The sequence below is a fragment of the Myotis lucifugus genome, unplaced genomic scaffold (assembly GCF_000147115.1).
Source record: "Myotis lucifugus unplaced genomic scaffold, Myoluc2.0 scaffold_93, whole genome shotgun sequence".
Taxonomy (NCBI): Eukaryota; Metazoa; Chordata; class Mammalia; order Chiroptera; family Vespertilionidae; genus Myotis; species Myotis lucifugus.
In genome coordinates, this window is record NW_005871141.1 from 122,317 (window position 1) to 135,922 (window position 13,606).

Genomic DNA, 13,606 nt, shown 5'->3' on the forward strand with positions numbered 1-13,606 from the left:
CTCATATTCATTATCAGATCTTCACTCCCAATCGTGGCAAATTCTCTTCTGGTTCACATTTGTTGCTATTGTTTTAAAGATTAGGAAAGCAGATGGCGTCTAAAAGGGGTTAAGATCCCACTCAAAAGAAATGCTCATTCTTAGAAGGGGTGAATAACTGTAGGGATGCTATAAAAGAGTGGGCGGGAGGTTGGGCTGGATCATTTCTGGATTCAACCCTCAGCCTTCTCACTTACTAGCTGTGTGACTCAGGGCAAGTCAACCTCTTTGTGCCTCAGGTTTCTCGTCGATATGACGGGGTAATATGGTAACTTACTTCATGGCTAAAAACTCAAAACCCACAGAAAGTGTTTAGACTAGTGCCAGCGCACAGGGTAAGACTCTGCGAGAATTCTTTTTACTCTTCCCTCTATGGTGCAAAAATTGCTATGACAATGTTTGCGCCATAACTTCCTTACCTATAAATTAGGTTTCTGCTCAAGCAAATGTGATTGGTTACTGTTCAGTATTCTAGTTTATACCAAAAAGGAGAAAGACAGTTAAGATGAATCAATGACAGAGTTTATAGAAGCAATAGGTGGTCTTTTTAACTCTGATTTCCTAGACAAAGGGAGGAGTTAGCTTGACAGTGATAGCCTTCTCTTCCTTTTCCTTGCTTTTGTAAGCAAAGCTGCACACTGCCATGAATTTCTAATCAAAATGTCCTTTTTGCACAATTTATCCAACAACATATGAGTCCACGTCCCATTCTGAGTTCTTTATTTTAGCACACTTGGAGAAAGCGTACTCTGAAGTCCATTCATTCAACAATATTGAACACACAAGAGCTATCAGTTCATTTCTATCATATTATAATGGACAGGATTTACCAAATAGAATTTTAAAGTCTTTTTAGATGCCTTCAGTCCTATTCAAAATCAAGGGAGGTATTAACATTGAGTTATTCCCATGTGCCCAGTACTACACTAGCTAATTTACATCCATAGTCTCATCAGATTGGTAGTGTCACTCTCATCTTCCATGGAAACTTAAAATGTATTGAATTTATAACAGAGAAGGGAACACATCTTAAAATCAATTTATCACCTGATTAGGCTGAGAAAACCTCTGTGGATACAACATAGCCAATGCAGATACGTGACACTCTTCAAATTTTTATTTCTAGCCTCCTAAGGAAATACCTTTCTCAGAAGTCTAGTTCTATAACTACAGCTCCTAAACATTTCACAGAAGAAAGGAATAATGTTAACAAGGAAATGAAACTCATATAAAAGAGACACTGACAGTTAGTGTAGATAACTTCTCTTTCCTTTCAATAGGTTGCAATCTACTTACATTTTTCAAAATCAACAACATTTACAGAAAAAGGTAAAATCATAGCCTACACATCAAACATATTAAAGGCATATGATTCAGTGAATTCAATGTTGGACTGAGTTGTGTCTCCCCAAATTCATGTGTCGAAGCCCTAATTCCAGTACCTTACAATGTGACTGTGTTTAGTGATAGGGCTTTTAAAGCGGTGATTAAGTGGGATCATAAGAGTGGGGCCCTATTGAATATATGACTGTTGTCCTTATCAGCAGAGGAAGGGAACTAGGAATATGCAAGCACAGAGAAAAGACCATGTAAAAGACCACATAAGGAGAAGGCAGCCATCTGCAGGCCCAGGAGAGAGACCGCAGGAGAAATCAACTTTGCCAGCACCTTGGTCTTGGACTTCCAGCCTCCAGAAAACAAATGTCTATTGTTCAAGTCACACAGCGGGTGGTATTCTGTTATAGTAGCCCCAGAAAACGAATACGAAACTTTCAGTTTTTCAATTCTGCCCTCATCACTTGCTTTTCTCACTCACATCAGTGAATTGCTGGTGTTTGTCTTTATCCACATGTACCACCTCTCTCTACGTCAAGCTTAATACGTTATACTCTTACATCAAATGTTTAAGGGCTAATTTATAATTGGTGATACTTTAAATAGTAAAAATATTTATTTTACTAGTAAAAAAAGATTTTCTGAGGACTCCCAACAATTTTGCTTAGTGTGAGAGGGAATTCTGTACTCTAGCACTATGGATATTCTACAACATCAACAGATGTTTATTGGCCACCTACTACGTGCCAGGCACTGTGCAAAATGTCAGAGATATGATGGTGAGCAAGTCAGAGAAGGCCCTGCACCATAAAGGGGAAGACAGATAGTAAAGCAAGCAAGCAAGCAACCAACCAACCAATGGTTGCAGTTCTAGTAAGAATGAAATAAATAGTATGCCATGATAGAGACTAATCTAGGAGACCCACCTGAGGAGGTGCCTTTAATCTGAGATTGGAAGCCTGAGTAGGAGCTGGTGCATGTGTGTGTGTGGGAGGAGAGGGCAGGGGCAAAATGGGGACGGATGTTCTAGGCATAGGAAAGATCTAGCATCATGACCTTGAGGCAGTTTTAGGAATCGATCAAAAGCTGATGTGACTAAGTATTGTGATTGAGTGGAAGACCCCTTGGCAGCTGAGGAGGAGAGGCGGGTAGGCAAGAGCTAGTCCCACACAGGCTTCCAGGCCGAGGTGAGGGGTCCGAGTTGTAAACTCAGTGCAAGAAGAATCTATTCAAGGGTTTCAAGCAGGCAAGCCGAGAAGAATTTGGACCTCAGATATGTATCCTAGACCTCGGCATAAAATACACAATTTCTTGTACTTGAGAAAAAATACATATGCAGAACAAATTTTACCCTGGTTATGTGAGATCAGGGGTCTAACTGAGTGACAACAATTGATCTTGACATCAAAGTACAGACTGTAACCTTTAATTGTACCCCTCCCTCCCTCACACAGGGGGCCTTCGCAGAGAGAACTGTGCCAGAAGCTTTTGAATGGTAAGTATTAAGGATATAATTATGATAAGAGTTGGAAGTTCTGGGCTGGTTTTGGATCCTTTGGCCTGCCGCGGTCAGTCCTTCTAAACCACTTGTAAGCCCAGGCACTGAATAAGCTTCAGGGAAGGGCAGAAAAAGCCCTCACTATATATTTCGAGACCCCGCCTCCCTCGTTGGAGAAGATGCTTGAAAACACGAAGGCTTTTAAAATGTCACCGGATTAGGAAGACGGCAGACTTCTCCCTGGAGCTACAGTTTATTTGGCTTCTCTGACATCACAACCAACCCTGGCACAGAAGTGTTTCTTTCATTTAGCAGCAGACTATTTACAAATGAGTCCGTTTCTCACTGTGTGAAGCAGTTCCTATTTTTTAAAGGACCCCACATAGTTAACCAGGAGCACATATGAATAATTATGAAAACAGATCTTTTAGCCGAGAACAGCTCTTAGGTTACTATCTGTGGACCATCTCATGAAAGATACATAAACGGGGAGCCGAGGAATGACTGGAACATGGGAGGGATCTTGTGTCAGAAGCCTTGTGTGCAAGCCCTTGCTAGCATGTGACTGTGGATAAGTCACTTCTTGTCTCAGAGCTTACATTTTCTTATCAGTGAAATGAAAGTAATAAGGTCTACACTTAAAGGGCTTCGACAAGCGAGCCAAACGATGTGTGGGGAAGGGCTCTGTAATTTTTGAAGCTCTTCATGAATGTACAATTTATTCATATTCAGGTGCTGTGGTGAGATACAAGAGACTGAAGACAGAACTCTTGCCCCTTTGAAGCTTACGATCAAAATGAGCAATCACAAGGCAGAGAACTAAATACATACACCCTACCAGCTACCATTCTTGTTATCACGATGTGCTCAAAATATCTGTGAAAGCACAATGAAGCAACACAGTGGGATATGTGATTTTAGGAGATAGATGTGTGGTGGACGCAGTGTGGAGGACTGTCCAGGAAAGCTTTCTGGAGGGAATACGTAGATGTAGGTTCACAAGAGGCAGTGTATCCTAGTGGTTATGAGCTTGGACTCAAGTGGCTAATGACCAAAATCCCTGCTCCACTCATGTTCAGTGGCCAGGTGACTGGAGAGTCCTGTAACTCTCATAATTGCTACCGTTACTTCTCTATAAAGGAGGGACGATAGCATTTACTCTATAGGCTTGCTTTAAGGGCTAGGGGAAATTATGCAAATAATTATGTGATTAATTTATGTAATTATAAAGTATGTAAATAATTTATATAATTATAAATTATGTAAATAATACATGTACTATTATGTAATTTGTGTATGATTATGTCATTTATGCAACATTACATAAATAAAGCTTTTAACAGCTTAGCCTGAGGCAAGTGCTTTAAAAAAACAGCAGCTCTTCGATTATTACCATTATATAGCTCACCATAATTGAATGATGGTAAAAAGTATAGCTATAATGATGATAAAGGAGGTGAGAGATCACTAACAGTACTCATATAATCGTGGCTGGTGTGGGGAATTGTTAGGAGCTAATTAAACAGAAAGGAAACAGAAGGAAGAATGAAAAATTTGAAAGATAAGTTGGAATTTTTTAAGGACAGAAAGAAAGCCATGAGAAATATGGGGGCAGCAGCCATTAAAATGGAGTCGGCTTCATGGATCAGTCTTAAATTCTGCTTTGTTTTCAAAATACAAGTCACACCTAGCTTTCCTCAAGGGGACTGCAGGGTGTCTCTGCGAGACAGTTTTACGGTCTTAAGTGGCCATCAAGTCACTGTGATTAATCACTTGAGTGGGGAAGAGGCTGCTGGTAACACTCTCTGAGCTCTCCTCTTGGAGAATCTCTGTTACAACTTTCATTAAGAAAAGGTCAAAGGAAAGTGGCAGAAATAACCAGAGTGTCCTTAGAACCATGAGGAGAGGACACGGTGTGAGATCACTTCACTGCCTTCAGACACGATTAAATCTTTATCGACTGCATTCTTCTTTAAAGATTACTCATACAACTTATTTCCTTTTGTAATTCTGTATTTTTACTTTCACTGCTTCAGCCACCATATAACATGGGGGAACCAAACTCATTGGGAATAAGATTAAAGCAATCACTCTTTCCTCCTATAGTTTTGAGAGGCTGAGATGTGAGAAAGAGGAGAAACTGTTTGATCTACAAGCTTGGAAAAATTTGAACAAAGAGATGGGCTTAGCAGGAGAGTCCATTTTTATTTCCTAAAAGAGTAAAATTAAACTAATATGCTGGTCATATTTATAAAAATTCAAATTAAGATAAATATGTAACCATTAAATAAATGCTCATCAATGAATCACCTAAAATTATCTCATATACTAATTATGCAAAGAAATGATTCTAAGGCATCAGAAGCAGGAATAGGAAATAACTTTGGAAATAGTCAAGGGAAGAATGTTCTAGAAACAAAGAAGTGGCTAGTAATACTGAGTGATGATGTAATGAGCATCAAGTGTTCATGGTATACTTTCTGAGACATAGTAGTGAAAAGGGAGACCAGCTAATTAAAAGGCAGTTTAACCCATTGGCTCACTTAAAATTTACAACTATAAAAAAATCCATGGGTCCTTAGTTCAGAGGATATTAGAATTATTAAGCAAAATTAAAATATTTCTAAGGAACTGGTTTGCTAAACATGCTTGTAAAATAGTGGCCTAAACCAACCTGAAATATATGATATTTATATAGTTTGTCCATATATTTTCATTCAAATTGAAAATGTACAATTATTATTAAAACAAAGTAACTAATCAATGGGAGGAATTTCTTATGTCAAAAATTAAGACTGATAAATCTTAAATTTAAGACTGATAAATCTTAAATCTCAAAATTTAAGACTGATATTTAATAAAAATAGGAAGAGAAAAACTTGACGAATGTCTTTATCCCAATATGTGGAGCTACCTGAATCCATATATGTCACACATCTGAAAGTAAGCTTGGCATATTCAGGGACTGGAAAGCAGGCTTTATCTGATGGCTACCCAGAAACATTTGTGAGGCAGAGAAAAGTCGAAAGACAATCACTGTTAAGGAAATGATTTCCAGCGTAGGGCCTCATCCCATAACTTCCTCTTTTTCACATGTCAGCAGGGACATACCTGTCCTTGCAATGGGACACATTCCTGCATCACTCTTGTGTGGTTCTCTGACATGGCACTTGTACACAGAACCGACTGTGGGACCCACATCCCTGCACCCACCTGAGCTGATCCTTAGCACGGAACCATTTGTACACATTGTCCCTTCGGCTAACATATAATTCTATGGCACATTAGTGGGAAATGTCCAAAATAACATTACAGAAGACATTTTAATGGAATCCGTTAAAAAGTGCCTGAGGGACACCTCTGGCATCAGTGACTTCGCTCCCTGCTGAGACCATGTCCCTCTAAGGACAGCCAAGCAGCCAAAGCTGCACTAACCATGAGGGGTTGCTCCGGAGCATGTTGACATACAGCCCGATGAGCACATGTTCATCAGCCAGCCTGTCTGCCACATTCAGGCTGTACTGTATCCTGAAACAGGGCAGGAGGAGAGAGGGTGTTAGGAGAGGCGGGCAGAAGGAAGCAGAGCAGGTAGGAGTGCGTTTGTGCGTGCGGGTGGGGAAAAAGGCATTGGGAAAACCAAACAAGTAGAGGAAAAATAAGGGCTGTTCTATGCAAAACACAAGCAGAATCCAAGCAATGAAATCTACAATTGCATTTCACCAACTTGAAAAACACAGGCTGCCAGAAAACAGATTTGCAATCTTCACACCACCAGGGCCAAGGAATTCAGCTGTACGGTAAACACACTGCAAGCAAAGATTAAGTAGCCTTTGGAGAATCAAACCTGAAGCTTAGTCATTTAAAAAAAGACAAGGAGATCAGGGAAAGTGAACAACAACACAGACGTTTCTACTCAAAATCACTACTTGGTGCTGTTAAGGGAGTTATAACGGAGCTGCTTTTACTAAATCAAACATGGTCTTTCAAACACAAAGCATGTTGACAAAAGAAATCTCCATTTTTTCGTGCAGTTAATTCCAGATTCCAGTACACTCGGGCTTTAACTTACCCTTTGCCCTTCAGAAAAGCCGGAGCAGCCCTAGCCAGCAGTTTGTTCTGCTCTACTTCACTGTCCTTGGGAGGAGAGCTAGTTAATAAGACGGGAAAGCCAAGAAGAGGGTAAACACGGCATTGCATTCAAGAATAGAACTGGCGACAGAAACGCCCAAGTCTACTGGTGGAGCCAAGCTCCATTTGGACAGCTCTCTTATTATTTTGAAATGTTCAAGATGTTTCACATCTCCACAGAGTTGAACTAGGAGTAGAAACCTGGCCTGAGAACCATTCTTACAATTTCACAAACCACTGTGATCCCAGATTTGACCTCTGCTCGTTGCTTAACAAATAGATTGCATTGTGCCTGGACAGAATGGAAATTCATTCAGCATTCATGACAGACGATCATGTAAACAGCCCAATGGTACGCTACCTCCTGCCAGCCTTTATATCTCAGTCAAGAAGTTTACTTCTGCAGTCTTCCCTATATTCTCCAACTTTCTGTGTTGAATAGAAAGTTGAAAATTACTGAGATTGCAGTCTTATTAGAAGTGCTTTGTACTTTAAGCACCACATAGGGCAGTGATGGCAAACCTTTTGAGCTCCGCGTGTCAGCATTTTGAAAAACCCTAACTTAACTCTGGTGCCGTGTCACATATAGAATTTTTTTGATATTTGCAACCATAGTAAAACAAAGATTTATATTTTTGATATTTATTTTATATATTTAAATGCCATTTAACAAAGAAAAATCAACCAAAAAAATGAGTTCGCATGTCACCTCTGACACGTGTGTCATAGGGTCGCCATCACTGACATAGAGGGTTTCAGAAATCCCCAATTACACAAAGTATTACACAAAGTACAAGTGCACACAAAAGTGACTTTAAAAAGGAAATGATTAATGTTCTAGGAGAATGTATCTTCCTGATGAACTTACATTTTTTTCAGCATACTAATCTCCACTTTCTAAGACTATGAAACTTGCCTGTCAGGGCCAAATAGCCACTTTAAGCCATGATAGTTGGTGTTTCCCCATCATCCCACCAAAACAGCACCCCAAACCTGGTCTCCTGAAGCATATCCCTTTATGTTCATTTTCCCATAACTACCGTCTCCCTGCTGCCCAAGTACCTCCCCCAACTTTCTTTTTTGTAACTCAAGATTGATGTACCTACTATATAATTAACCTCAGGTTCTTGCAAAACCATTCAAAACACTGTATGGTAAATCAGTGATTTCCCTGACTTGTTATGCTTTCCTGCCCCTTGACTCCCAGAAATTGTGGGGATATTTGCCAAATCACAAGCTTAATTATAACTCCATGGGTACAACTTCTGATATTGAATGCGCAAGAAGAAAGAAAGGACCAGTAGAGAAAATAAATACAGGAGGGTCTATCAGGGGATGTGTTTGCTACAAACGACTCTGGTGAATCTTATGGGAGGAAGGTGATGTGTCCATAAAGCCCGTCCCACCACGTGACACCAATACCAGCTCTGGAGGAGTCTTGCTGACATCAGTATGTGCAGGGCCAGGAAGAGAGCGGCAGGCCAGATTTTCTGTTGGTGGCCTTATTCTTTCCTTTTAACTCTTTGGGTCCTTCTCTCCTTCCTCTACTCCATTGATCTATCTCCCCTCTTCTCTTCTTTTTCTTCTTCTTCCCAAGTCCCTTCCCCCCTCAAGGGGATGAGCAGATGTTCTCTGTATACACATCTCTTTCCTTCTTTTTGTCATTTTCTTTTCATTGGCCCATGCCAGGGTTGGTTTAAGTCCTTTCATGCTCCTTTTCCTTCCCACATGAATTCTTGGGAATCGGTTCTTGGAAAATATGGGGATGACACTACCGGTATTTATGAGTTTGTGGAAAGAAACAATTTATTTTGTTTTGCTACAGCTCTTAGCACCAGGAGTGCTTCTGAGTTTTGGTACTCGCTGTCCACAGAGTTTCTGTACTTCCACAAACTAGGCTTACATTCTGCTCCTCATGACTTATTTCTGGGAAGCCGAAATTATGACCAGGTATAGAGGAAGTCAAGTGCATGAGTAAAACAAATCAAAACTAAAACCAAATACTCTTTCAAAATGAAATGGATCGGGGACTTAGAGAGTTGATGGGAAAGCAGGTTCCACATAAAACTTGGGTCTGTAAAGACTCTTCACATGAAGTGCCTTCACCAGACTTCCTTTGGCAGCTCCTAAGGCGTTTGAAGAAAGAGGCAACGTGAAAACTTTTCCTCCTGAGTTGTGAGAATAGTGACAATGTGTAGTTTGTTATGATCTCTTCAAAGCAATGGCTGCTCACGATATTGTATAGAATACTTTGGATTTTTAACTTTCCTTTCGTAGCTTGGCAGCTTGCTTGGAGAAGTGAGGTGATATGTCCAACTCATCTCGGGCTTTGGGATCAAGCACACGAGCTATGTTCTTACCAAGAAATGAACGCTTCTGCCACATTCGTGTCAGAATGCAGCAATGGCTTTCGCGTCAATCTAGTTCCATAAGCTTCTGTCTCCTACATGCCCTGTCTTCAAATCTAAATGCATTCTTTCTTTAAGCTCTGAAACTGGGAACTGCCTGAGCTCCCCTTGATCATAGGTGGTACATTTTTTCTAATCTGAGTTCCCAGGAGAAGCAAGACTGCTATCTCTAAATTTGTATGTATTTTCTTACTGTGGTCATTTTCTTTTCACCAGGCCCTTGTCAATGAATAGGCACATCCCTTTGCACACATATTATCAGTAATGAGTGAAGTGACAATCATGCCCTGGAGGGTGTGAGAAGGTGCATTTTGAAGATTATATGTTCTGCTGAAAAAAGGAGGCAGAAATATTCCTTTAGACTACATTTTCTTTATAAAATATTCTCTATTTCTCACCAATTCCCTTTTAGACCTTTGGAAAATAGTATATATAAAGATAAATGCCCCCTCCCCCCATGTGCACACACACTGGTTTTGGAAGGATAGAGCAACTTAAAAATATTTCAAATAGACATAATCCTGTTATTTGCAGAATTTTAATATTTCCTACAACTTTTGTGATACCATACTATGTTGGTACAGTTTTGGTAATATTATTCTACTTAAAATCCTTTTTTTTGAAATATTAATATTTATTGCATGTAATATTATTAGATTTAAGATCATTTTTCTTGAATAATTGTTTAATGCATGTAACATTATATTTAAAATCCTTTTTCTTGAGATATTAATGTTTATTGCATGTATTAGTATATTTAAGATCATTTTTATTAAACTATTAATGTTTATTGCATGTAAAAAATTTCATATTTATTTATTTAAATTCACCCTTTACATTTGAAGGGTGACAACTGACACCAGTAGTTTTGCTCAATTGTAAACATTTTTTTTGGGTTCTAGATAACAGAACTATACACAAAAGCTCCTTGGGTTTTTGTTTAAACCTGCAATATATATTTTTAAGAACCACCTCTGCTTATGTTGGATTACTATTTTAGCCCTGGTCAAAGATATTTTTTCTTTTATTGAGTGTGAAAATAAAAGAATTGAAATGAAAGTCCTGGATGCAGTCTCACGGAGCACCAGCATTATAGAAATAAATGTTATGTGCAACAATCATGATCACAGTAGTTAACAGGCAAATGATATTGAACCATGGCAAATTAAAACATTTTCATTTTTATTGATTTCAAATAACTGATAAACTTGTGTGGTGTTTGGACTTGTGAGGAATAACCTGTAAAGTTGGCTCCCTCCTTACGTAACTCTCAGTGTGAATAACATTTTGCTTCTCACTGTCATCTACACAGTTTAGGTAGAATACAAAAGAGACCACAAGTCAGTTTTGTCGGGAGCTAATCTCTTGAAAAATTGTGTTCCCGTTTCCTATTCTTGCTTTCAACATCTTTGATCTGAAATGTAAATATCTGCCACATGCACATCAGCAAACAAGCATGAAAATAATTTAGTGTCTAGTGGGGTGATGGTCATCAAGCTGGCATGAACGTCAAACCATCCTAAGCAGGTACTATGGAAGAAACACTAAGAATTCTTGGCTTACATTGGATTCACTACGTTTACTATGTTTTCCCCAGACAGCATCAAACCATATCAATTATACTGTTACCAAGAGAGTCTCTAGAAGTTTGCTGGGTACAGGCCATGCACAGGCAACAACGAAAGCAACTTTATTAAGAGAATAAAAGTGGTTGAAGTGAAGAAGAGAGATGACAACAGTTTTAATTATGCACCAACATTTTAGCATAGGAAAGAGAGCTGAGTGGGAAGACTGGCCTATTTCAAGTTGGAAAAGTCTAGCATATTAGTGGAGCTCTGCGGCTACACGGAATAAAGAAATATCAGCAGAGAGTGATTTTTCTTCAAATTTCATACAACATGCCCAGAAAGTGTGAAAAGAGTAAAGAAATCCTCAGGCCAGTTAACTTATAAGTTCATCTGTTATAGGATGTTGATTTATAAATTTATCTATTTTTTTCTTACTGAAAAGGATGAGCTTTAATCTTAGAAAAAAAATAACCCTGAAGAAAACTTTAATTTTTAGATCAAAGGCTGAATTGAGTACCTCAATTTTATTTCTATTCACTTTTGATTACCAAAGTACAAATGCTTAAAATTTAATTTGAACATTTTTAGTTAGGTTAATAATCTGGGTGGTTTGGTAAAGAATCTTTGGTTAAGCAAAGTGTTTGAAAAAACCGAAGAAGCCATAGTAATTAACCTTTCTTTGGTTGAACATGTAAACCAATCAACCAACTGACCAACTAATTAACCAACAGAAATAACTCACAAAGGCTGCCCACGGGGAAGAATCAGGGTTTGGGAAGCACTTAGGAGGGGGGGGGGGCTTCCCCATCTGCACCACTGAGCCTAATGCAATATTAAGTAACTGACCAAATGTTATTGTGACAAACCAGAAAACAGCATATCTGATTGTGTTCAATGCACTCTGTGACTCAAGCAATTTTCTAACGTTTGGAAGAGTGACAAGATCTTGCTAGAGCTGTAGATCACAGCCAATGTGATTCCTTTTCTGAGTGGCTTCTGTTACAGAGATTGCATCTATAACAGAAAGCTTATACAAGATATTTTGATACCGAGGGTCGAAGAATCTAGCTATTTAAACATTCAGAGTGTCCTACTGTGGCTAATGAAGAAGACAGCCATGATTCAATGCATGTATTTACGGAAAAATATGAGGTAAGTTTCTCACATAACCCGGGCAAAGAATTTTGGCTGGATAATTAAGATTTTACAAAGGGGGCATGATACCAACAAAGACGGCAAGTGTTCAGAGGCACAGTGAAGGGAGGAAAGGGCCTTTTGGGCCTGGCTCTAGGTCAGTAATGATATTTGCAACAGTGATGAGATATATTTCATAAACTTATATAATGTTGCTGCCCCACCATACATAGCTCTTGGAGCTCTTTTTCTAGTGGTGATGATAGATTTCCATTGATCCAGCTATTTTTTTCTATAATTAATGGATTTATAAGAAAATAATCTAGGTTTAGGGATAAAGTTATGATCAAGGAAATGAATGAGGTGAATTATGTTATTTGAACCACATTCTACATTCTACCTAATTGCTAACCAGCATCGCGCACATACACACACACACACACACACACACACACACACACACACAGACTTCAAAGGGTTAAGGAGAGTGCCTTTGAGATTTCCTCTTTTCTTTTAAGGGAAAAGTGAATCGAGGATATAACTGGAAGTGGATATAAGAAAAGAGGATACAGCAGATGGCGGTGGTAACCAGAGTTATACACTCATAAATCTGTGTGAGTCAGATCACCCGGATGTCAAAAGACTTCAAAGATACGCCCTCATGCCCTTTGAAGATCAAAGTGGAATGCTTGTAAAGGCCTCCAGGTTGAGTAATGCCAGGAGTTTATGGCGATAATTCTGAAGGGTGATTTCAATTCATCCTCATTCTGCTTTATCTTTCTAAGATCTGTCACAGAAGACTGAAAACTCAGGCTAAATAAAATATCTGCATGGCAAACTTCCCTACTTTCTTAACATAGATCAGCACATTCTTGGCTTGTTTAGGTTTTATCTGATTTTAAGAGGGGAAGTTGGGGTGGAGTAGGAGTGAGGGCAGGGCTCTAGGTTACATTTATTTGGTTCCATTCCAATCATAGGAAGAATAGGACCTTTAACATATGCCTACACTTGGCTTTATGGGTTTCTATCAATTTTAGGATGCAGGCATGGTTAAGAAATAAACAGTGGATCACCACTAGCATGATGCAGTGATAGAAATTAAGCACCGATAGTCTGAAATTGGTTTTGAAACTCTACTTCAATAAGAATGAGATTGCTCTCTTTGGGGGAAAAATGGCCCAGTGGGACAGAAAGGTGTAAGTCCTCAAGTCGTTTACTGCACTATGGTCCAGCTCTGTGGCGTTGTCTGGCCTGATCCAGTTAGCGCTAATGATCATTCCAAGAGGCACTTTCATTAAAAGTCTAAGAAATCACCATCTGGGGTTGTGCAAAAGCAGAGTCCTCCAGAGAAGAAAATCCGCTTGGTACTCATCACAGATGAGTATCTGATCTATACTGGTTTGAGGCATGAGATCAATAAAATAAGTGGAAAAGAGAGGAAAGAGCTGAGAAGTCCAGCTCAAGTTGGAAATTCTCAATGGACTCTCTTGAACCCC

At 39.1% G+C, this 13,606-nt stretch overlaps 1 protein-coding gene across 5 annotated transcripts in view; it reads right to left on the bottom strand.

Annotated features, from left to right (window-relative positions):
• Positions 1-13,606, bottom strand: part of DTNA (dystrobrevin alpha) — a 219,323-nt gene that overhangs the window by 39,772 nt on the left and 165,945 nt on the right. The window contains exons 13-14 of one of the 5 annotated variants that reach the window (XM_023756407.1): positions 6,942-7,019; positions 6,308-6,400 (exon numbers count right to left, since the gene is read on the bottom strand). The exons of the other annotated variants lie outside the window; for them this stretch is intronic. Of the exons in view, the coding sequence (XP_023612175.1) occupies positions 6,308-6,400; positions 6,942-7,019 (171 nt within the window). The remainder of the gene's footprint in view (positions 1-6,307; positions 6,401-6,941; positions 7,020-13,606) is intronic. 5 annotated transcript variants of the gene reach the window in all.